The 24,298-nt window shown below is 45.0% G+C and overlaps 1 protein-coding gene across 10 annotated transcripts in view; it reads left to right on the top strand.

Annotated features, from left to right (window-relative positions):
- FBXW11 (F-box and WD repeat domain containing 11) overlaps positions 1 to 20,070 on the top strand; it is a 77,938-nt gene extending 57,868 nt beyond the window's left edge. For 5 of the 10 annotated variants that reach the window (XM_080627010.1, XM_080627009.1, XM_080627008.1 and 2 more), the window contains 8 exons: positions 6,770 to 6,907; positions 7,490 to 7,608; positions 8,633 to 8,882; positions 10,023 to 10,141; positions 10,766 to 10,876; positions 11,930 to 12,008; positions 13,483 to 13,671; positions 17,382 to 20,040. In XM_080627010.1, the coding sequence (XP_080483136.1) occupies positions 6,770 to 6,907; positions 7,490 to 7,608; positions 8,633 to 8,882; positions 10,023 to 10,141; positions 10,766 to 10,876; positions 11,930 to 12,008; positions 13,483 to 13,644 (978 nt within the window). In that variant the 3' untranslated portion in view covers positions 13,645 to 13,671; positions 17,382 to 20,040. Of the gene's footprint in view, positions 1 to 6,769; positions 6,908 to 7,489; positions 7,609 to 8,632; positions 8,968 to 10,022; positions 10,142 to 10,765; positions 10,877 to 11,929; positions 12,009 to 13,482; positions 13,672 to 15,780 lie in introns of those variants that run through there. The other 5 variants (XM_080627007.1, XM_080627006.1, XM_080627005.1 and 2 more) reach the window with 5 other exon arrangements.
- Positions 20,071 to 24,298: the final 4,228 nt, after the last annotated feature.

The following is a 24,298-nucleotide window of genomic DNA, read 5'->3' on the forward strand; positions in this document are numbered from 1 at the left end:
GAGATGTTGTGTAGAGTCCAGATGTGCCATTGAAGCGCCTCAGAGGGCCCCGCTCTCTTTTCATTGTTGTTGGCTTGTGTTTTAAGATTTCCTGTCCAGCTCTGGAAGTTACAGCAGTACTTCTATCACTTTGCTGTAAGCAGGACTCCATTCAAAGTCAGTATATTTTGATGTTGCACCTGTATAACTTGAAAGCTTGAAACTTTAGTCTTGTGTGTTAAACCTAGTTGATGGAAGTTGGTGCAAATGGGGATCTTTAAGAGAAAACCAGTGAGCCCTATGAAGGGTTTTTATTGTGATCATTGCAGCTGCAGGCATGCGAAAGGTTTTCTTTATCAGATGCTACCATTGAATCTCCTTTGGGATCTCAGTAAAGACAGACCTTTCAGGGAAGAGCAACTGCTTTGTTCATCCGCATCCTCCTGTTACAGGCTCCCCTGAGTAGAGTTGAGTACCAATGAGATCAGAGATTGTCTTGCACAGCATCTGGTCTCGAGAGCATCTGGTGACAGATGCGTGGGGCAGAGCATGGGGACATGGTGCAGCAACATCTCATTTATGTGGCAGTTATGGGTCCCTCATGGGTCTGCCTCTGCTGTGTGTTCTGCTCCCTCAAGTCAGGCACTACCACCATTGTGGGCAGTAAGAGAGTCCTATGGCTGAATTGCTGTCCTGTAGGTCTGAAGCTTCCATTAATTGCCTTTTTTTTATCTGCTTTGCTTCAGCTCGCTCTGGTGTAGGACACCATTTTGACACTTGGAGAACATGCTGTCTTTGCTTCATGCCCCATGAAATGGGCGGTATCATACAGTCAGCTTTCTCCCAAAGCGACACAGATTCTGTGTCAGTGGCCTTTAATGCAGTTTCTGCAAGTCTTCTCTTCCTCTGTAAGACATTGGCATATTCCACTGTCCAGATTCATCTTGCTCAGCATCCTAAGGTCAATCTGCTCTTTTTAAAAGTACCTTTAAAAAGGGTTCGGAAAAGCTGCAGCAGGACTCAGGAACAGTTTTACTTGGTGGACCTTTGAGCAGCTTTATGCATATTGGACACATTGCATGCAGGGACAGCACTTCATCAATTTATATTGTTCACATTTGGATCTTATCTAAGCAGCTGTAAACATTAGGAACTTAATCCTTAAGTCTCAAATTCTGCCAAGAAATCCTGATTTGATTGTAACACTTGCTAGGAAAAGCTTCCCATTCCTTTCTCTCTAGAGTTGTTTAGATTTTTGGCCTTCACTGTTTATGCCTAATTTCTGGCCTTAATTCTAATACTTTAGTTAATACTAAAAGTGATACTTTACCTCGGACTGATCTGAAAGCCAATGTAGTGTTCAGGCATGGAGTGGCTCAGTAGTACACTCCTGCTTTTTTGGCCTTGCTTTGATTTCAGACTGTTCTTCAAAACATAGCCTGAGTATCCTGTGACTTTTGGAAATGAAGCCAGAAGCCCACTTTTCACTTCTTGGAAGTGTTTTCCCTTTGTTTTTTTCTTGTGGAAGTGGGCCTTTCTGCTTGTATGAAACAAATATATGCTGAACTTTAACTAGATACATGTATATGTGTAAAAATTAGCATGGTATATGTTAGTGGTCTATAGTTTGTTAGACTTGCTTCACTTTTCACAAAGGTGGTTTTTATTCTTACTTGCCTCTTTCATTTGCCTGAAATAATGTAAGGACCAAACATCAGTTGATCACTGTTTTGATTTAATGTTTGCTTAGGTTTAAGGCCTTGTGTCTGTTTTCTATATTACTGTTTACTGCTTCTTCCCATGTAACATGACAACAGTTTCTCCATGTCACTTTTAGTTTTCTTCTGGACTTTCACTTAGCTTTAATCAGGAATAATCTCAAATGTGAAGAATTCTTGGTGTAGTGGAAAGCGCAAACTCTTTGAGCAGTAGTGTATAAATAATAACTAAAGCACTAAACAGTTCTCATATGAGGGACACAGTGTCATGCAGCTCCCAGTTGTATATCTGCTGTCCTCTAAGATTCTCAAAGCGTTTTGAGAGTAAAATCCCAATCTAGTCACTCTTCCAAGTCCTCTAGTGTAGCATGAATCATGATGTTCCAGCTTTTTTATGGAATAGGGTAAGAGAACTAACAGGGAAAGGCAACATTGCTTAATGGGAAAAGTAGGATAATAAGCAGCAAGATGCAGTGGTGGATGGTTTGCGGCACTTGGTGTTCTCTCATGTAGTATGTTCTCTCTCCTAATATTATGTATGTCCAAGATGTTGGTATGGACATCTGTATGCCTTGCTGCTTGCTTCCAAAGACCTGTTTACTGGCTCAGGTGACAATAAGTACAAGCCTTAGTGAATGAGTAATTAGGTATAGAGAATGTTTAATTAAGTATAGAGAATGTGTAATTAGGGATGCTGTGCCTGCAGCCAGGACTCTTCAGAGATGTAAGCTCTGTAGACCATAATGACCACATCATTTTCTTGTTCATCACTTCCATTATGCAGCTGGTCTGAGGAGGAGGTGTTTTATGAAGGGAATGTTGGATGCAGTGCAAGTACTTTCTCTGTTGTACTGCTGTGGCAGAGGGATTTTATTGCTGTCTGTGTAGAATACCCACCCCAGTGCTGATCCAGTTACTGTGGTCTGTGAGTTTTTAGTTGTCTTTGCTGCTACACACCTACCACTGGCACTTAGCTCCTTACAAGTGCTTTATAGAAGTGATGACACTCACAAGAAGGATGATATGCTCTTTATTTGCAGGGGTTTTATCCCTCTTCAGGAGGCTTTGCTGCTGGCAAGGTTTTGCCATCTGTTGCTGTGAGGCAGTCATTCCTCTGTGGTCAAGTATCTCTTGGTGTTGTGGTAGTGACAGGACAGCTAGATCTCTGCAGGGTTCCTCTTGAGGACCAGTTCAAGCCTTCTAGATAATAAGCATCACATAGGCTTTCTTCTTCAAGCTGATACAGAGACTGAGGAAGCTCCTCTGCTCTCACTGCTTAGAGATCTAAAAGTGAATTCTGGACTCAGCCAGGATCTTCAAGAGCTTGATGCTGTTTTTCCCACTAATGGTGGTTGTATCTTCAGAGTCCAAGAGAGGAAAGACCTCAAAGAAGCAGGGAGCCTGGTGCCATGACCATCCTGTCATTTTTGTCTATGATTATCAAATCCTCTTAATTTCATAATGGATGAAATATTAAGCCCTTTCTACCCTGCTAACACAAGTTCATATGCTCCTGTCGGGAGGGATTTTCTATCTTCTATTTGAAGAAAGCATGTGAAGAACAAGAGTTTGGATTTTAACAGCCCCTGGTGTTAATGCCCAATGCTTCAGGAGAGATCTCTATGTACATAACAAATGTGTGTGTTCCTTTTTCTCTTCCCCATTTGTCCTGCAGCAGAATTGTGTATTCAGAGGGAACAAAATCCTTGGTTTATGGGATTAAGATAAACCTGCTTACTCTGCAGAAACATCCACAAGGATATAAAAGCAGTTTTTAGCCAAGGGGCTGAACATAGTGTACATTAACAGAGGGGAAAAACCCTGTTCCTAGTAAATTATCCTTAACATTTCCAGTGTATAGTTAATGATCTAACTGCTAATCCAGATGATTTGCATCTTTTTTTACTGTGCATCTCTGTATCAGTGAACATATGCTGACATGGTCAGGGCTTGGCTATACCTCTACATCTTGGGCTATTTTTTACATGTACTCTTCTCTCTAAATGCCTTTTTTTTTTTTAATGCATTTATGCATATCTTCAGCTGCCAAATGGTTCTCCTGTGGCAGATGCTTTGGCTTTGTGCTTGGTCTTTATCCCTTGTATGTCCAGATTTTGATGGCTGTGCAGCATTTGCCAGCTACTTGCTGCTATTGCTGAAGTAAGCTTTTAGGAAAGCGTAAGAAACGTTCGTGTGTGTGTGTGTGAACTAGGGAGATAGTGTTCTGCACCATCTTGCTTTTAGTTGAAACCCAAGTGTGGAGGCAGTTACCTTGGAGACTTGGAGGGGTTCTGTAGACCATACAGGTGTTGCATGGGTATTAGGTTTAGTACCATAAATAGGCAAATAAATACTGGGTCTCTTCATTGTCCAGTTCCTGGTGCTTGTACCAGTCCATAAAACATGATTTCTTCCTCACCCCTTGTGCTCATGTGCCTGTCTACTCGGCATATACACAGTTTATTGAGTTATCTCCTGGAAGGAGGTTGCAGATGAAAACTTTGACTAACTACACTAGTCAGTAACAACCAGAAGTTTCCTATAGCAAGAAGCTTTAATGTGGTTGCCAGTATTGTATTAAACATGTTCCTTTTCAGAGGGTCCTCCAGGTTGCCCACCCACTCAGCCATATTCAGTCATCTACAATAATGTTATTTCTCTATACGTCCACATCTGTTTTCACTCTGTTGCCAATTGAAATGCTGCTGTATTTTCTCTGTGTATCGTGGCTACTTTCCCAGCACGTTGAAAATTTACGCAGTGTAAGGGGATTTTACAAGTTCTTGAAAAACATGAAGTATTTTCCCACAGTAGCCACAGTGTATAATGTCTACATGAAATGACATTATTCCCGGGATTAAAAAGTGCACCTGTATATGACTTACTGCTTCATAGTGCCTTCACAAAGAGATACATAATACTTTAGTTCCTTTTATGTGAAGCCAGCCTTTTCTTATGGGGAGCTTATTAAGTAGCTTCCCATAGGGAACTTCTAAGAGTCAAGGCAGCTAGTGTGCTCAGTGTCTGGTGAGCATGCTTTTCCTGACTGCTGGTGTGTTTGGGAAAGCTCTACAAGCAAAACTTCTGGTCTGTGGGGTTCTTAATGTATTCTATAGCTGTTGGTAGTTGCTGTTGCAGGAAGCTGAAGGCTGAAAGAGCTCCAATGGTGTTTGAGCACTCGGCTGCTGGAGTAATCCAGCATGTGCTACTTAAAACTGCTTATTTTAGACCTCTCCAAGGGTGTTGTTTTGGGGAAACTCTCCCTTAAGACGTCTTAGTATTGAGTATCTGAACTTACATGATATCTGAAACTGCTTAAATTGGCTGACTCAAATCTGTAATGCTTTATCTCCAGTGTCTTCAGTGTTAGTACTGCATTTTTAAATATCTTGCCTTCAGATCTATAATTATAGCAGTTCATGCTACTAATGTCTGCAACCCTCTCCTGTTTCTAAGGGTCACCTCTGTAGCAGCTAAGAAATTGAGTTACAGTTCTACCCTCCTAGCACAGATAAATCTTCAGATAGAGCTTGAGATTGCCTGTCCTTCCTCCTCAAAGCCTCCATCCCATGCTGAGCAAGTAGCAGAATGCACAGGCTACTACTACCTTCAAGGCAGGAGTCCAAGGCTGAGCCAGCGCAGTGTTGGATTTGAATGTTTTGAGCCCAGCTCGCAGTCTGACAATCAGCAGTGAACTAGCTGGCCGGAAAAGCTGATCCTAAACTGACAGATGACTTGCTATCTTAATTTCATTAGCTTCCCCACCAAATTGGAAGAGAATGAGAGGGGATGAATAACTTGTCAGCACGTTCCTCTAGAAGCATCTCTTAGTGGTCATGTGTTAGACAAATTCCTGTGGCACATCAGGTTTGTATTATCCTCTCCAAATTGCATAATGGGAGACAACTGAAGGAGCAAATGCATGGAAAACAAAGCGGTAGGTTAGTTTTCCCTTGGAGCAGACATGTTTTCCTAGAATTGGGACGTCATAGTTGCACTGCACTTCTGTCTTTAATGAGGGCTTCAGTTGTTTTCCAGCCTTGGCAGAGTTGTAGAAGTGCCTGCAACTGCTTTGAAAGTTAGGATTTGATTATAAACATACTTTTCCAAACAAACTGGCAGTCTATCAGCTTCTCTCCATGTTTCCATGCAGTACTGGGGGAGATCCCAGGGAAACGGCTAAATAAATGGTCTGTTCTGGTGCCTGTGTTGGAAGACAGAAGGCATCCCAGCCTGTCTAGGTACTGCAGGCCTGGAGTTCTGTGCATGGATTCTCTTATGATTGTTGTTACAGACTTCCTATCCCAAATCCCACATTTCTTTGAAAACCAGCATTGGTTATCTTACAAATAATAAAGCTGATTAAAACATGTAAATCATCCTGCTTCTGCTATGGAATACTTTGCAGCTTTTTAAGGTGTGTCAGGTCTCTTTCCTTAAAAATACCTCTCGAAATGAAAATGTTGAGAATTACGTTTGCACAGATTTTGGGAGGAAAAAACAAGTACGTTTGGGTTATTTGTAATCTGATAGTTCAGATTTATTTTTATCAGCCTTTAAGGTGCTCAGAGGAGGCTTTCGTATCTCAATGTGTAACAACAGTCAGTTGGTGAAAGGACTGGGTAAGGGAAGGAAAGGTCCAAGAACTCCTGTAAACCTCCCTGTTGGACTCAGCAATTTTGTAATGTTAGTTACTTGGGTGAGGCTGAACACGGCACCATATGAGCTCTGGTTTAATCTTTATGATAGTTGATTGTGTAAATATGGGGGCGAAACTGAATTGTTATGAAATGTGTATCTCTAATGGCTCCTTTGGAAATTCTTATTAAGGCTTGTTGACCACAATTTTCACCACTAAATATAGCTTTTGCCATGACAAATTATAGAAGTCCTAATTCTGATTCATTGTGTTTTGTGTATCTTTATTGGGGGGGGGGGGAAGAGACATTTAAATGTTAAGTACTTTAGGTGTAAGGATGTAAAAGTGGAAAGATTGCTGTCTATGGGTGGGAGTAGTCATGCTCAAGCAGGCAGCCTCGTGTCTAACTCCTGCTTGTTTCCCCTCCTGTTAGACTATAGAATCTAACTGGCGATGTGGGAGACACAATTTGCAAAGGATTCAGTGCCGCTCTGAGAACAGCAAAGGTGTCTACTGTTTACAGTATGATGATGAAAAGATCATCAGTGGCCTACGAGATAACTCCATTAAGGTAAACACTTCTTTTCAGTCTTTTCTCTAGGGATAAGTAAATAATTCTGCCTTGGAAAGCTAGCTGCCTGTGTTGATTCCTCATGTCTCTTTGTGGGGCAGCATTTACCTCTGCAGGGTTTATGGGGATGGGGTATATTCTGTAGCCTGGCAAAGTTCTCACCTGTGCTTTGCTCTGGAAACTTTGGGGACTACCAGCCAGAGATAATACCATTGACCATAAAGAAACACTTGTGAAATCAAAGTTCACATAACATGAATGAAGGCTGAGTGTGCCACCGTCCTTATCTGTGTCTTTTGGCACTGCTAGTAGTTCTCTTGCATGCAATTAGGTTGCTTCCTCTTGCAAAACAGGATTTTGTCTTCTCATGATCAGTGTTTATTTCACTTTCTGTCAAAAACTTACATCAAGGCTTCCTTAAGCTATAAGGGAGGACAGGCCTGCTGAGTGGACAGGCTGACTGGCCTGAGATTCTTCCTGCTATCTCTAGTTTTCTTCTTCCTTAACAGTTGCAGCAATGATCAAGTCTTGGATCCGTGTTCTTGGTCTTGATAAGCCATTTATACTTCTTGTTTTTAACAGATCTGGGACAAAACAAGCCTGGAATGTTTGAAAGTATTAACAGGACATACTGGCTCAGTTCTTTGTCTGCAGTATGATGAAAGAGTCATTGTAACTGGATCTTCAGATTCTACAGTGAGGTGAGTGTGAAGCTTTTGCACAAAAATCATGGCTGGGAATGTTTACAATAATCTCTAAATATCAAAAACATTCCTAATATGAATGGGATACTATTATTTGAAACCCAAGATATTCATACTTGGCAAAGCATTACATTCAATTCTTCTTTTTTCCCCAAATCTGTCTCATTTTTTTTAGTGTTAAGAATTTTAAAGGAATATGACCTCAGTGATGCAAGGCATATCCTGAAGTTGTAGAATGGCTGAAGGCCAACTATATAGTAATTTAGGGTTTCTTGTACTGCCTTCTGACATGTCTTCATGATGAAGTCATGATGTCTTAATGAAAAGGTGTTTGCTGTAGATGGAGCACTTCTCTGACTGCAATTTTGATGATCCTAAGTTTCAGTCCTTGTATGAATTCAATGGTCAGCAGGTGTCCCATATAAAGATGCTTAGGTACAGTTCAGTTGGAAGGGCCTTGTCTCCTGGTGTCTCACTGGTATACTAATGTAGGTCTCTAAAACTGCTCAAAAGTTAGGAGCTGATCTTAACATCCTTCATGTACTATAAATTCAATGGTGATTTTTCACTTCATGAAGGCTAGTAGGTGGCCTTGGAGAGTGCTTCATCCCAATTGCTTCTGGTGGGCATGAAATCTGAATGAATGGTGTAAAACTGTAACAAACCACCAACGTATTGGGTAGTATTTAGGTTGGCCTGTTCCACAATTTATGCATCATACAAGCTCTAGTCATCCTGGAAGAAGCGTACAATTGTTAAGCAGCTCTTTCTTTTAACAGTGGGCCCAGTTTAGGCATTTCCTGGCCTAACTGTTCGCTGCTGATAATTGTTGCTTGTGAGTCTGACACATGAACTAGGATACTTCCCCAGCACACATCCCCCTGCCTTCCCCAAGCTCTAAGAGGTGTTAAACAACCAGAGAGCTCTCCATTAGAGATAGTAGCAGACTTGTGCATGTTTACACTTTATCCCATGCATAGCTATCATCGTTCATTTGCAATAAAATGCTTTCCTTTTGCAGAGTTTGGGATGTAAATACAGGTGAAGTTCTGAACACGTTGATTCATCACAACGAAGCGGTGCTTCATTTGAGGTTCAGCAACGGCTTAATGGTGACATGCTCAAAGGACAGATCGATTGCTGTTTGGGATATGGCATCACCTACTGACATCACCTTGCGCCGTGTTTTAGTTGGCCATCGTGCTGCTGTTAATGTGGTAGACTTCGATGACAAGTATATTGTGTCAGCATCAGGTGACAGGACCATTAAAGTAAGTTGGCAGAGCTCATACGGAGGTCTGCATGCCTATCAGGCTGGAGAAGCTTCTGAGCATGGCTCCACTGCGAATAACCAAGGTGCCCATGAGCAGTTCTGTGCCTTTTCTTGTGTTCAGCTTCCTCTCACTAGCTGTTAATGTCTTTATGCGCATAACTAGGCTCGTAACATTTTTGTGGCTTCTGTCATACGATTGCAAAGAAGTAAAGCCTATTTGCTGCTTGAACTCCAGTCTCAAGATCGGTTTGTTTGTTAAATGTGGCACATTTTGTGCCTTTTTCCAAGCAGTATTTTTTATTTCAATTGGCAGTCCTGTTCCAGACATGAAATTTATCAGCAGTGCCTTTCCTCACCACACCTTCCCAGCAGCTCCACCAGACTTTGCCATGTTTGAAGAATTAAGAGGCTGTATTTGAAGACTCTTACATACCAGAAGATTTGAGTTACCCAGAGTGTATTAATATAACAAAGGCATTTCCACCCATCCCTCTCTAGAACCAGAGCTACCTTAGACTGTGCCAAAAAGCTCTTGGCAGTTTAATGTCCAAATATCTGCCAGAGATCCTGCTGCACTCTGTGTTGGAAAATGAGCCACTGGATACTCTATGTTACAACTTCAATTACAGTTCATTAGAACTGGGCAAAGTTGATTTGAATCATATAAAGTTAAGAAAGAAGCAGCCACCAAACTTCTAGAGGCCATGGGTTTGGCCTTCTCTTACTAGTAGATTGCTACCAGTTTCTTTGGCAAAAATCTGGGGGTTTTATTTATGTGATAATTTCCACTTTTAAAAATGAGTACTAACTTACCAAGAGTAAAGTGTAATCAAGCTTTTGAAATCATATGGGACAGTCTTTACCACCTGAAAATACCTTATATATGACCCCCTCAACTTTTCTCATTGACTTGATGTGCAATAGCAGTCCCCATGGCTCTTGTTGCTGCCATGTCACTCCCCATAGCACTGTTCTGCTAATGCCAGGTGCCCACTCTTTGCCCATGAGAATACTATGTGAGTTTTCATTCCACTGTCCAGTGTCAGCCCCCTTCTGCTTATGAATTCTCCTTCTACTGAAATTCAAGACCTTTGCCGGGGGGTAATTCTCAGAGGAGTGTTTCTCTCGTGTTTCACAGGTGTGGAGTACAAGTACGTGTGAGTTTGTTCGTACTCTGAATGGGCACAAGCGTGGCATTGCATGCCTCCAGTACAGGGATCGACTAGTTGTCAGTGGATCTTCAGATAATACTATTAGGTGGGTGCCCATGAGCTGCTATTGGTATGTAATGGTGTCCATTTGCATGTGTGAAAATAGGATTTCCCCTTACCTTTGGTGCTGTTCTGCACTGCTGCACGTGGAAAACATCCTTGGTATGTTTTAATATTGGAGCAGATGATGTATGAATGAAACTTAACTCAGTGTGACAGGAAGTATATCACATCCCTGTTAAAAAAAGTGGGATGCTGAGATTTATGTTAAAGGTAAGAAAAACTTACCTGCCACTGTAGTTTATCACCTTGTCTTCTGCTTGGAGAGATGAGGAAGATGTTGGCTACTGGTTTTAATTTCTTTCTGAACCTCTAATCATGAATTTAGACAAAATAGAAAAAAGTATATTCAGGTTTCCCAAGATAACGTGACATGTATCCAGGCTCTGCTTGTATAGAATTTGGAATGCATAAATGAATTTTGATATACTGCAGCTGCAGCACACACTTGTTTCTGAATTGCACACAAGGAACATCTCATGGCTCTCGTGCTTTTTTAAGCAAGTTATGTGGTATCTCTTACAGAAATACAGAGTGCTTAAATCCTTTGGTGTGAGGCTAAGGGGGACAGTGTTGAACCTGAAGTACTCAACGGCTTTGTTCTCTCTAGGCTATGGGACATTGAATGCGGTGCCTGTTTAAGAGTATTAGAAGGCCATGAAGAGCTGGTTCGATGCATCAGGTTTGACAATAAGAGGATTGTTAGTGGAGCCTATGATGGGTATGTGTTTGAACCATTTCAAGCAATTCTGCTTTTCTTAGCAAAACATCTTCTGAAAGGCATTGAGCCTTGTGTTCCCTTGTGAAGGGATCTCTTCTGATTTCACTAATGGATCAATATTTAACTGAGTGGCTTCTGCTTGAGCATTTCAACGCAGCAGACTACAATTCTAAGTAGCCAGGAAGCTGCATTTCTGGTGCTCTTTAGCATGCTCTGAAATAGTGTTAGCACTTAAGTTTGACTTTCCATAGAAAGTAAACTTTTGTTTGGCTCAAGTGACATTCCTTTGTTTCTTTCCTCAGGAATTGTTCTTTGCCAGGTCCTGTGTGCTTAGAGTAGTTCAGACTTCCTAATTTTATAAGACAGCAGCACTGGATGTTTACTGTGAGCATAAATATATCTTGAGGGGCTCTCAGATGTCTTTAGTGACCTTTTTTGTTGGGTTGAGGGCAGGAGCCCCACTGTTAGCACTTCTGACTCAATATTTTCAGTGTGTAGTGGATTCACACCACCTTATATCCATGTCCAAATTCTCCATTTCTTTCTCTGCTTGATTTTTACTTCCAGTGAACAGCAAAGTTACTGAAAACAATTCTTCAGCTGTTTGTCTCTAGCCTCTTATTTGGGTTTAGTATCTCACTGGGCTTGGCAGTCCCAGCTTAATTCCCCCTGGAACTTTGCACCTCATCAGTAGTGCTGTGAGTTTTCAAGATCATTTGCAGTTCCAAAATGGCTTGGGCATGTATAGTTAATTTGTGTTTCCTATAACCAACCCGCTTGGTCCATCACAAAGACATCACATGTGCTGCTATAAAGAAATACAAACCTACCTATGTTTTATGAGATCTAACCTCGGTACTTGAGGTCCCTTCCAACCTGGGATTCTATGGTTCTATGGTTCTATTTTAGTGAAGATAGAGTCTAAGGTTTTGCTTAATCCTGATGAAGTAACTGTAGGGAGAATCTAGCATGCTCTCCATTGCTTTAGATGTTTCTTCTATGCTTATACTTGAAACGATGCTCTCATAATGACATTCTCATTTTACTTTATAGCAAAATTAAAGTTTGGGACTTGCAAGCTGCTCTTGACCCTCGTGCCCCAGCAAGTACATTATGCTTGCGTACGTTAGTGGTATGTAAACCTCATCTATTTGGGGTTATCTGGGATCTTTTATGTATGAGAGGCATGTTATCATGTTATAGTGGGGTAGGTGAGAAACTCAGGATGTTTTCTAAAGCCTGGACTGCTGCTTAGTCTAAGAATAAAGAAAAATTTATATGTTGTTATATCCTGAATGATTTGGATCTGAGCTTAAAAGAAAGATTGGTTTTTTTCTAGTTTCAGATTCTTGGATACTCTGTAAGTCAGCATGACACTGTATCAAATCATTCTAGTTCCTGGTGTGTTTCCCTAATATCATTGTAGGGCTGGCTTTAAATTTCCTCATATTAAAAAGCAGGGAGGAATCTTGTGAGCCTTTCCCAGACCTTTCTTCTAATCTCGCAGTTTGGAAGGCAGAAATAGGAAGAGGGAAGGAAGGTCAAGTCAAAGGGATTACCACAGGAACTCAAATCACTTCACAGGACTATCAGATTTAAGGCTGTTGCTTAAGTTATATTTTCCTTTGTAATGAGGGTTTTGGTTTATGACAGTAGACTTAATGAAAAATAGATTGGGGAAATGAGTTTGTTCTTTGCACTGAAATGTGCATGAAATTTTACTTCAGAAATCAGTTTGGCAAGCTAGTAGCAACCCAAAGTTATTGACTGTATGTGATGGTAACTGGCTTATTCAGCATGTGCTTGGCCTTTCCAGCACCTAAAGAAGTGCTTAGGTGGCTAGAAATGCTTTTGCCTTTTCTTTCTCTTCAGTAGTCTTTGCACAGATAAGATTTAACTATTTTCTTTTCCATATGCATGCAGTGTATTTAGTTTTACTGCAAAAGTTAATTCTGTCCCTTCTGTGGGTGTACTGCAGCTCAGGTTATAGTTTGGAGATCACTGACAGCTTCAGTTAGTTCTCCAGTGAAGGCAGCATACTCATTTTAAATCTCTTAAAAATGGGTGAGCAAGACAAAGAGGAGAACCTTTTCTGGGCCTCCTAGTGCCAGTTTGAGATTCCTTGCAAGAGCTGTCAGAGCACGTACTCCTTCACCTCCCATCCTTATGGCAGTGTTTGAACACAGTCATCTTGCCTAGTAAGTGAGCCATAATGACCCTTTCAGCAGCATGCCCTAGCTGAAGCTGGGATGTGGTGCATTAGAGCTGCACAAAACTGGAGTTGGCAGCAGCACTGAATGCAGATGTTATGTAGGAGAAGGAGCCCTGGCAGATTGTCAATGCCAGCCAGTCTTCTACATTGCAATCTTAGCCTCTAAGACTGGCTGCTCGGGGAGGCTGAGGGCTAACAGGCACTGCATTTGGAAGCCATGTGAAAAAAGCTTACATACAAAATCAGCTTTTCCTAAATTTGAGTGTATATAACTAAGGGTTTCTTAGCAGTACACCAGCATTTTAATGCACTGCTCTGTGTCCAGATACATGTGTGAGTACGAATGTAATGAAACATCACTCTCACCTTGCTAACTGATTTGTGTCCCTCACAGGAACATTCAGGACGTGTCTTTAGACTCCAATTTGATGAATTTCAGATCATCAGTAGTTCCCATGATGATACAATTCTGATTTGGGATTTCTTAAATGTACCACCGAGTGCCCAGAATGAGACCCGCTCTCCGTCTAGAACATACACTTACATCTCCAGATAACAGTCTGCACTTTACTACCCTCAGAAGGTAAGTCTTTTTATTGGATGTGTTATAAATATCTGAAATTATTACTCTGCCTGCGGGTTGCCTTAGAGCAAGCAGCTGATGCTTTCCTTAAGGAAACAAGGCCTATTTGTGCCACAGAGACACCATATAGTGTTTGTATGGTCATGCTTCAGCTCATAAAACTTGTCATGTTTCCTCACCCCCTTCTACAATCCTTCCTGTTCATAATTGGTTACTTCAGGTATTCTATGGAACGTTATTCTGTATTCACAACATCCTTGGAAATTGAGGAGACTCAGTGTATTGTGCATGTGTTCCAACTGTGCCATGAAATCAGAGCCTTTTGGAGCTCTTGATGCATCTGCTGTCTATGCAAAGCTTGGCAATGAGCATTGTAAGTCATCCCCGCTAAACTGAATGTGTGCATGATCTTTGGGCTCACCAGAAATGAGCATTTCCATGACAACCACGAACAGTAGGGTTGTAGGGAAAGTAGGGAAAGCTTTCAGAGCTAAAAATCGCATCGTGTAAGGCAACATGACAACTCAGAGCTGTCAGGAGCTGAGCACATGAACTTTGCCTCTTTTGTTTCTATTTTTCTGCAAGTCAGCTTCATTTAGTTCTTGAAGCATGGTGGGTAAAAGCTCTGCTGTAGATCTGTTAGGACAGTGTCACTATGTCCTTATGTCATCTATATTGCTGCCAACAATTGCACTTCAAACTATAAATAGCTGTGAAGGCTGGAACTTGGAGACATGGAAATTGCCTTCCCCAAGCAAAGCAGTTGCCCCTTTTTCCAGTGTCCTGTCTCTGCCAGTGCTGAGACATCCAGCTTCCAAGGAGGTGGAGACACTGCAACAGTCAGGAGTAACACTGTCCTAACAGAAGGATTTGTTTTATTTGAAGTGGATAATTAATAGTTTGCTTAAATGTTGTGGGGAAAAGCTTTCCCTGTCTTCATGTAAGCCTGGACTTTCATTATCTGTACATGGATGGGGCTTGGAGCAAGCTGCTCTAGTGGAAGGTGTCCCTCCCATGGTAGGGGTTGGAACTGGATGAGCTGTAAGATCCCTTCCAACCCAGACCATTACAGGATCTTCTCATCCTTGCTGTGGCAATGAGATCCTTGGGGTTTTCCCCTCCTTCTATAGGATCTGTGCTTCGGGCTAGCAAAACTTTCCCTCGTGAAGACACACTGCTGCTTTGAGATGTTAGTTCTTAAAAATCAGGTCTCTTTCACCTGTATGCATTCCTCAGGAAAGTGTTGGCTGCCTTTCCTACTCACTGAACTCCTACTCATGTTAAAAAAGGCCAAGATAACATCCTCTCTGGAGATGACACTTGGATCTGTTGGCTACAGATCCAAGTTTCACAGAGGGTCAAAGCAAAAACTTGGCCATGGCTGGAGTTCCCTGTCTTTCCAAATCTGTAATTACTTAATATAATTAGACCCATGAATAAGGAAGAAGCCTTATGCTATGATGATGAGCTAGTGTGCAGGATCAGCACTTAGTGGAACTTTCCCTTAAAACCACATTTGAAGAATACTGCTGCCAGGGTAGTTTATTAATACTCACAGACTTCCTTATCCTGCCTGCAGTAGGGCAGAAGAAATCTGAAAAGGCGAAACTGCTGAAAGTAGTGTTTGTACAGGGGAAGTGACTGAAAGACAGCTTCCTGGGAGGTAAGTCATAGAATCATAGTTTGGAAAGGACCTTAAGATCAGGTAGTTCCAGCCCCCTGCCATGGGCAGGGATGCCTCACCCTAGACCATGTTGCCTAGGCCCTGTCCAACCTGGCCTTGAAACTAAATCCTGAAACTACTGTAAGAGCCAGGTTCCGCGGTGCTGCTTACCTGTGACTTCCACTTCAGAACTGTTTTATTTGATCCAGGATGACATGTCTGTCCTTGTTGTGAGAAGCTTGATGCTGTCACTGATGGCGATGTCCCCAGGGACTTTGTCCTGCTCCTCTTCAGACAGGCTTCAGTGCCACCAGAGTCCATACTGAAGTGAACTAATGCTGTGGCAGCTCCAGGGCCTGTTGAAGTTGAATGGTTTTTCCCTCTCTATGGAAAACTCTTTTTCCTCCTTTCTGAGTAATTCCATTTGTTTTATCTTGCCTTTTCAGGCAGATGGAATAGGCTGCGTGAGAAGATGACAATAGCATTAGGAACAGTTTCCATCTATGTTCCAGTTCACACACCAGCGCTGTCTTCTGTGACGTTATAATTTGAGATTGATCAATTCCTGTTTTGGTTTTATGTTATGAAAATCACAGGAGTTTGTTTGGCAGGCTGCTGTGATCAGCTTTGATTCATGGGAAGGCTACACGCAGCTTGTCTTAAAGCACAAAAGAAATGAGGAGTTGAATAAAACTTGTATCGATTCTGTTGACCAGCCGTGTACTGGTGGCTTTCTTTCCTCTCTCGCCACACATGGCTCACAAGACCCACTGCCACTGAGGTTTGTGAAATACAAAATGCCTTTGGCATGTGTTGTTCAAATTCTGCACACTTGACAGTTTTGCATAGCTTAGGTCTGACTTGTCCCATGATGCCTGACTCAAACCACACAGACCTCCATATCCTGGTAGTTGTTGGTGTTGGTAATGACAGTCCCTTAATAATTATTTCCTCTATAGGAGAGATGCTGTTGATGTCACTTTTTGACAGGTTTGTCTGACTTCAGAATCCAAAAAACATAAATCTACATAAAATGATGATCAAACAGCTCATATTTCATGAGGATGTTTAATGGAAGCTTTATGTGCTTTCAGGCCTTGCAGCTTTCTGTATTTTGAAGCAGCCCTGTACGCTTCTTTTACAAGGCTTTGCAATGTTCTGCCCCTTGAAAGTGGATCATTTTTGACAGTCCTGGCAGTTGGCTGCCAGAGTTCTATTGCTTTCTGTTGAATTCCTGTTGTTTATTGTAACATGATAAAAATTGTTACCATATGATAGTCTAATATTCTTATATTAAGCACTAGGCCATGGGCTGGGGGAAAGGAGGTCAAGGGGAAGTGCCTGAAGATGTTTTAACCTTTCATGGGAATTCCATATCAGAGGAGGGTCGTTCTCTGTGGTCCATAGAATCGGCTAGGTTGGCCATTAAAGGATTTTGGGGAGTGGCAGGTAAAAACCAAAGGTTAGATTTAATCACACTGAGAACTTGCACTGTCTCCAAGCTAATAATGGAGCCACGTGGCTGGAAAAGGTAACCAAAACACGAAACTACTGGAGTTTTTTGTCTGTTTTCTTCAAAATTCATGTATTAAAGCCACTGAGCTTGCATCCTGAGCAAAATCTGCTCCTCACAGCTCTATGGAGGTCAGTGCTTCAGTAAACAGTGAGACTAGCTGGTGGTTCACCTGCCAGTCACCAGGAGGGGTTTTGATCCTTACTATGTGTAAGAAGACTGCCAAGCTGTAGGTGACCCCCCAAGGAGTAGCAAGATTCTCAATGTGCTCTTACTGCAACTGAACTCAGAGTGTATTCCACAGCAAAGCCATTTGTCCTGCAGAGGTGCACCTCTCCTGAAAGGAAGGACTTCCAGCACAGAGGGAAGTATTTCAGGGCGAGCACCCCCTTAACGCATTGTGCACCTTGCAGGTATTTTGCCCTTCAAGTTGAGAGCAAAGGATGGCGTGGCCTGACCCCCTCCAGGTGCCTCCCTGTGATGCTTTTGGATTTGTACCTTCTGTCAGTTCAGCTTCTCTTTTGTCTTTTTCAGGGTTTCACAGTCTTGAACTACTGGATTTTTGGCGACTACATGCCTGAAGATGTTGGTTGACAGCTAAAGTCAGAATTGGTTCTAGATGCTGTGTAGATGCAAAGCAGCACAATTCTATATCTAAATTTCTTAATCTTTCCTGCTCTCAGTGGTCATCTATGAATTTACTACAAATTCACTGACTTGGAGTAGATGAATTTCAGAAGCCTGTCCTTCCCTGCAGTGAGAAATCCAAAGCTTCACATGTAAAGTGTCCGTAGAAACTGAACTCCGATGGCTTGTTTCTCAGAAATAAATCGGAAGTCAAGAAAGGACTTGGCCTAATTTATATTGCTTTGCACTTTTGTCTGACTTCAAAGAATAAGAAGCATTCTCCAATGAAATTTGGGTGCCAAACACATACCTAGAATGTACAGAGCTTTGCTTTCAGTCACCGTTGTCCTTTAGACTTTACTCTCATGACAGATGCAGAGCCCGTTCTGTTTGCTAGGAGTGTACCTTGGACTCTTAGAACTATTTCTGAATTGCTCAGTAATATTTTTGGATTACGGTTTACTTGTTTCTGCACCAATAATTTCTTTTAAATTAAAGATTACCTGTACTTCAGGCTAGGTTACCTAAACTAGTTGTATAGCACTGTCTTTTCCTTTTAACTGTGCTCTGTACTGCAGCCGTCCTACGCTTCCTAATGTTTGGTATAGTGTAAAACCTTCCCATGTGTGCTTGCCTCATTTCCAATCCTGTATAAGCATGTAGATATAATGTACATACCAGTGGAACCTCCGGGTGCTGGGGTCAGGGTTGCCTGACACTACACACTAACACAAGAAGTGGTAGCACTTGGCAGCAGGATGTTCTAACTACTGGCGCTGGAGGCGTTCATCTGAGTCACCGAGAGGTTTTCTCTGCAAAAAGGTTTTCAGTATTCATTAAGGTTATTTTTCTGGTTTTTGTGGTTTTTTGTTTTGTTTTGTTTTGTTTTTTTTTTCAATGGGAACCCCAGATTTTAAAATGTAATTTCTAAACTTTTTAAAAATTAAACAAAACCAGGTTTAATTTATGTTCTGTATCTTATTTGTGTGCCGCGCTATGTCCAGGTGTCTGTGACAGCAGCAGGTCCTCACAGCTGCCTGCTCATGTCCCTCAGCATTAGTTGGGCTGCTCAGCGGAGAAGATGCCGTGGGCCAAAGTTCAGTTTATTTATGTGTGACCTGTAACACTTCCTCATGGTGGAGAGGAGGTTCCCTTCGAGTCAGTGCTGTGCTTGCCATGCTGATGGCTGTGCTGATGACCCTGCTGGTTTTCTCTCCCATAGCCGTTTGCTGTTGCCATGTCCTGGTTGCGGTTCCTCCTCGGTGGCGCTGTTCTGAGGAAGTCTCAATAGTTTCTTCTTCTGTTGTCATGGTCTCTCCTCATTGATGTGCTCATAGAAATGCTGCTGCATTTGTCTCATGTCAGAGCAAGACATGGATAAATGCAAACACGGGTATTTTACCCGCATCACCCCTGTGGCTGTGCCTGTCAGTGGCTTTTCCTTCATGCTTCACTCGAGCTCAGCGTGGAACCCCCCTCTTCTCCCAGGGGAGACGTGTGCTGGCACAGACATGTGCTGTCATTCCTCTGATCGCTTGTACGTCCTGTGCGTGTCGTCCTCTGGCAGCACTGTCTTGGGTTTGCATTGTCCCCTGTTCTGACCAGGTATGGGGTATCCCGTGGTGTTCCCAGTGGGACGGCCGTGGTCAGACGCATCGTTTCCGTGTCACCTGAACTCGGAGAACGCGCATGTCAAGGTGTTACCGTTACAGAACTGCAGCTTCAGGTCATCTCCTGCTCACCCTTCGCGCTGAGGGAGGTGTTGGGATCAGTGTTGGAGTGAAGCTCCCGTGTACTTACAGCAATGATTATTTCATCAAGGTGACCGAATGTGATGAAGTGCGGAAGAGTCAAAACCTGCTCCTAAGCGGCTGTAAGGTCCCTCTGTGGTAAGCTTGGCAGTAGCGCGTGCAAGTGTCTTACTTTACCCGTCTCATCTAATAGCTTTAATATCAAACCGTTTAAAAACAACCGCCCTGTTGCAGCCCTGAAGAAAAAGGTATTTGTCTCCCAAGAGCGGAGTCCTTTTCGTAAATGCATGTATAAGGTTTCAATTCCTCTTTTTCCTTGGGCGATAACGGTGTTTGAACATGCGGTCCGACCTTCTTTGTGCTTTGTGTACCACAGCAGTGGACTTTGTGATTGGCACCCAAGGAACTTGACTCCTGGGATTAATGGTAGTGATCCTGGCTGCACTCTGGACTTTGTTTTGCTAACATAACTGAGCAACTGTACATTACTGCTATATTAATGTTTCAAAGCACTGGGATAGTCGAATTCTAACTTGTAATTATGTTTGCCAATTATCTGTTTGGAAAGTTGGTGTATGAACAGCTTCTTGAAACTGTTGAATTGTACAGATCCCGTTCCTGACCTGAAGCTTTGTACTGTGGAATGTGCTTAATAAAAAAATAAAAACAAAGACATTTCAGCTTAAATTTGTCCAATAAATGACGGATCGGTGACAGCATCAGCCAGGGGCCGGCCTCTGCCTGCCTTCATGCGCGCTCAGCCGGAGCGCGGTGGGTAAGTGCCCTCCTGGGGGTGCCAGGCCAAAGGGTTCTGAGGCCAAACTGTGCCTGCAGGGGCCCAGCTCCGTGCTTTGGTGTGCTGCGTGCGGTGCTGCAGTTGGTGTTTTACCTGTCCCTGTATCTCAGTGCGTGCCGGGGCGGGCCATGGTGGAAAAGGGAGCTGAGCTGGGTCACCCATCGCAGAGGCACCGCACGGCTCCGCTGTGCTGCGGTGCTCCCATGTCATGCATCAGCAGGAACATCCCCAGAGGAATTTCTTCTTCCTTGATCAAGGGTGCAGATTGAATTCCCAAAACATTGCCTGGTTCCATGGCTGCTGGAGCAGTCTCTGTGTGTGTGTGTGCAGGGAAAGGGTCTTCACTGCTGGTTCTGCCTCAAGAAGGCAGCAGCTCCAGGGAGACCTTAGAGCAGCTCCAGTGCCTAAAGGGGCTGCAGGAAACCTGGAGAGGGGCTTTGGACAAGGGCCTGTAGGGACAGGCCAAGGGGAATGGCTTTAACCTGCCAGAGGGGAGACTGAGATGAGCTCTTAGGCAGAAGAACCGTACCCACTCTGTGATGATGTGGGCCATGCCCATCCCCTGGCTCTCAGCTGGAGGAGCCAACCTGTTGGCCTGGCTTCATCTTGCTTGAACCCATGGGAAGATGCTGCTCCAGCTGCTCCCTGACCTTCCCCATGCTCCCCACAGGGCTCACTTCTTCCCTGCAGGTGAAGAGTAGCAGGAATACAAGGTCTCAAAAGGATTCAGAATTGTGTCTTCTGGGGCTTTTTTCCTCATTGTTTTTCAACAGCTGTAACGAAATGAATCTGTTGCTGTGGAAGGGAGCTTCTGGGAAAGAGATTAATATGGGTGGTGAACAAAACCCAACCAAGAGCTGTAGAGAGATTCCAGAATGAGAACCTTTCAGCTGGAAGGGAATCCTGGGCCTGTTGCAGCCGGGGCATTGGTGCGGCTCCTGATGTGGCACCTTTCACCTGAGAGAGGAAAGTTTCCCATAGGAGCCACGTGCTCCATGTGGAAAGCTCCAGGACTCAGTTCTCAGCACTTTTCCAAGAGTGAGTCCACATTCATGCCCTCAGCACCTGTATTTTTACAGCACCAACCGCAATATCCCATTGGAGCAAGATCCAGGCCTTAGTCCTTGTGTTCAAGGTGTGTAATGGGTCTGGGCTATGGATTTCTGACAGCCAAAAGCTTCCAGCCCGCATCAAACAATGCGGCATCACTGGCAAAGGGGATGGGTAGAGCGTGTCCATGCAGGACATGGACCTTCCTCTGCACTGCACTGAGAGCCTGCGGAGTGCCCAGCAGCAGGGGGGTGCCATGGACGCTGCTCCATCCTTCCGAGTGCCGCAGGAAGCCTCAGGACCAGCTTCTCCCAAAGAAAGCACAGCAGTGACTCAATAACCAAGCTCAGGACAGATCCCCTTTGCCATCCCACCCTGACAATCCCAGGCCAGACGCAAGCCACAGGAGCTCAGCCCTCCCTTTCGGCTCCATGTGTCGCACGGGTTAGAGCACGGTTGGAACAGGCTGTGGCCATTGCTGCAGTTTAATCCCACGCTGGGGGATGCTCCCGGCGCGCTGCGGTTGCTCTGCGGTGGGATGATGGGTTTGGATCGTGCTCTGTGTCAGGGGCAGTTTTATGGCAGTGTTGGAGACCGTGTTCTGCAGCCTTCCTGTGCCACTGCTCTGCAGCGGGGTGGGCTGGAGCCTGCAGTGGCTTTCCCGAGCTCCAGCTTTTCCCTGGATACTTCAAAAGCGTTCGTGCTGTGCTCTGTGGGACCGGAGCAGGACGCGGGGCAGTTGTTAATCACTCGCACAGGGCTGTGTCTTCACTTCCGTAGTGCCCTCCTGTGCGGGAGGCAGCAGCCTCAGAGGCGTGCGCTACCCCTCCAGGGGAAATGCTGCTTGTTTTGCAGTACAACCGGAATCCAGGTGTAAGATGGCAACAGCCAGCAGTGGTCACCCACATCTAGAGCTAACATCCTCCTTGCAGACCTCACTGGGGCTGAGTGCAAGTACTGCAGCAGGATGAAGCTGCCTTCTGAGTTGGTTGCTTGAGCTCTCTGGGTGTTCCCACTGTCAGTAAATGTGGGGTTTGTGCCATTAGCACTGGCTGACAGAGTTCATTTTATCCTTAGAAATTTTTCCCTTTTTTCTTAGCATTTAGATTTTTTGCATGAATATTCTATGAATTTAACAAGTCAAAATTACAACTGAACCAAAGAGATTCCACAGAATCCACAGCGTGGTTCATGCATCTCTGCAAGCGTATCTCGATGTGTCCCATTAGGCAGTAGAAATGAGCACCTCGTGCCTTCTCCTGGATAAGGACTTAGTGCAGCTCTGCTGCCTGCCCTGAGCATCACCACCTGAGCACCACCAGTGCTGTGGGAACAGCGTTCAGTTACGGCTGCATCTGGAAAGGTTTGGGGCTCGACCACTCTCTTGCCCGTATCATCTTTCCTGCTGCCTGCTCACAGCCTCAACCTGGAGCTGTAAACCCTCGTGCTCGGGTAAGGCAGCCATGGCAGAGGAATGCAGGTTCTCATCTGTGGGGTTTCTGGTACCAGCACAGCGGAGCTCCTCGCCAGCAGATGAACCCCGTGATCTCGCAGGCCCTTCCTGCCTCTGATGAGTTTCCCATGTGTCTGCACTCCTCACCCTGCTCGTCTGCACCGCGGCTGCTCCTCGGCGGTGGCGTGGGGGGAGAGGATTGAGACGAGGCGCTTGGAGCGCTCAGCACCCGCGCTGTGGACTCCAAGTGCCCCGGGCTGGTTTGGCAGGCGATGGGCAAAGACATCCTGCGGCTCCTCCCCGGACTGCGGGCACCCGCTGCTCTCGGCACGCGCTCCTGGCAGGCTCACCAACCCTCGTCACACTTGACAGCAGATGCCACGAGACTCAGGCTGTGGAAGGTGAAGTCCAAACCACCAGCACTTGGATGGGAACACAAACATTTCCCTCTGGAACAGGGCTGTGCTGAGGATGGGAGGGGTGGGGTGGGGATGTGGCCGGGGGGGTGCTGCCCCCCACCTCTGCTTCCCCTCGGGCAGGACAGAAAACAGCTCTTGCATGCGGGCCCTCAGGTTTAGAGAGATGCAGGTGTAGGGGGGCAGGCAGAGCTCAGTGCATGGCCTGGCTGCTGGGGACCCTTTGCACTCCCTCATCCCCATCCTGCTGCTCCTTGGCACCGTACCCCATCCCTCTTTGCAGCTCCCCCCCTCCATTTATCCTGGCCTGCAGACACAGGCGTGCAGATGGGGATGGGATGAGCAGGGTGAGGAGCAGCAGCCCCGTGCTCAGCCACAAGCGATGGGGGCAGGGGAAGTTGCCTTTACAGAGATGCTGCATCTGTCCTGGTTGCACCCATTTCTTAGAGAAACCAATGCGGATGTTGCTCAGGACCTTCTGGATGAAGGCAGCAATGGACAGCCACGGTGACCGGTGAGGGGCAGCCCTTTGCCTTATAAGCTAAATCTAACCTGTGGGTCACCCATCCGGTGGTCCAGGGGTACCCAAATCAGGGATGGATGTGCAACAACTGGACCCTGAGGCTCAAAGCCCATCACTGACTGCCCCTGTGCTGTCATGATTTGCTTTGTGAGCGTGGGGCTCAGCCTTCATGGAGCCTGTCCATCACTGGGGACCTCATTTCAAGTGCTGGGCCTCAGCTGTAGCTGTGAAGACAGTGAGATATGAAGCTTGCCTACACTGTGCTGTTGGGGTCTGTTTTCTCTTCAGAAAGAAGTGAGGTGCAGTGCTTAGCAAGGGAGGGTGGAGAAAGCTCCTGCCTCCTGGAATGGTGGCAGGATGTGACAGATGTGACAGGGAATGGTTGACAATGCATCCCTTGGCTCTGCATTAGAGCCTGTGCTCTGGGCTGCATGGAGCTTAACTGGGCTGAGCCTCCTCCCCGTGTGCCCAAACCTTCCTCGGGAAGCGCAGCTCAGCAGGAGGCAGGGCAGGGACAGCAGCAGAGGGAGGGGACTCGTCAGCCCCCCCTGCCCCATCCCTTGGCTCTAGGATGTGGTACCTGCTGGCTGGGGAGACCACCCCCGCTCAGGGCTCTCTGGTGCTCATCCCACTGAGCCTGGGCTGTGTCAGGTAACCCCTGCATGGACAGGCTGCCTCCAGCTGGAGCCGAGGGCACGGCTCTGCCCAGGTGCACGTCCCCCACCACTGTGTGGCTGGTGCTTGGGGTGTCCGTGCGGGGTGGGCAGCAGCCGTGCAGGCCAGGCAGAGCTGGGCCTCCCCCTGAGGGAGCCGAAGTGGGAGCTGAGGCATCGCA

Source organism: Psittacula echo, assembly GCF_963264785.1.
Source record: "Psittacula echo genome assembly, chromosome: 11".
Classification (NCBI taxonomy): domain Eukaryota; kingdom Metazoa; phylum Chordata; class Aves; order Psittaciformes; family Psittacidae; genus Psittacula; species Psittacula echo.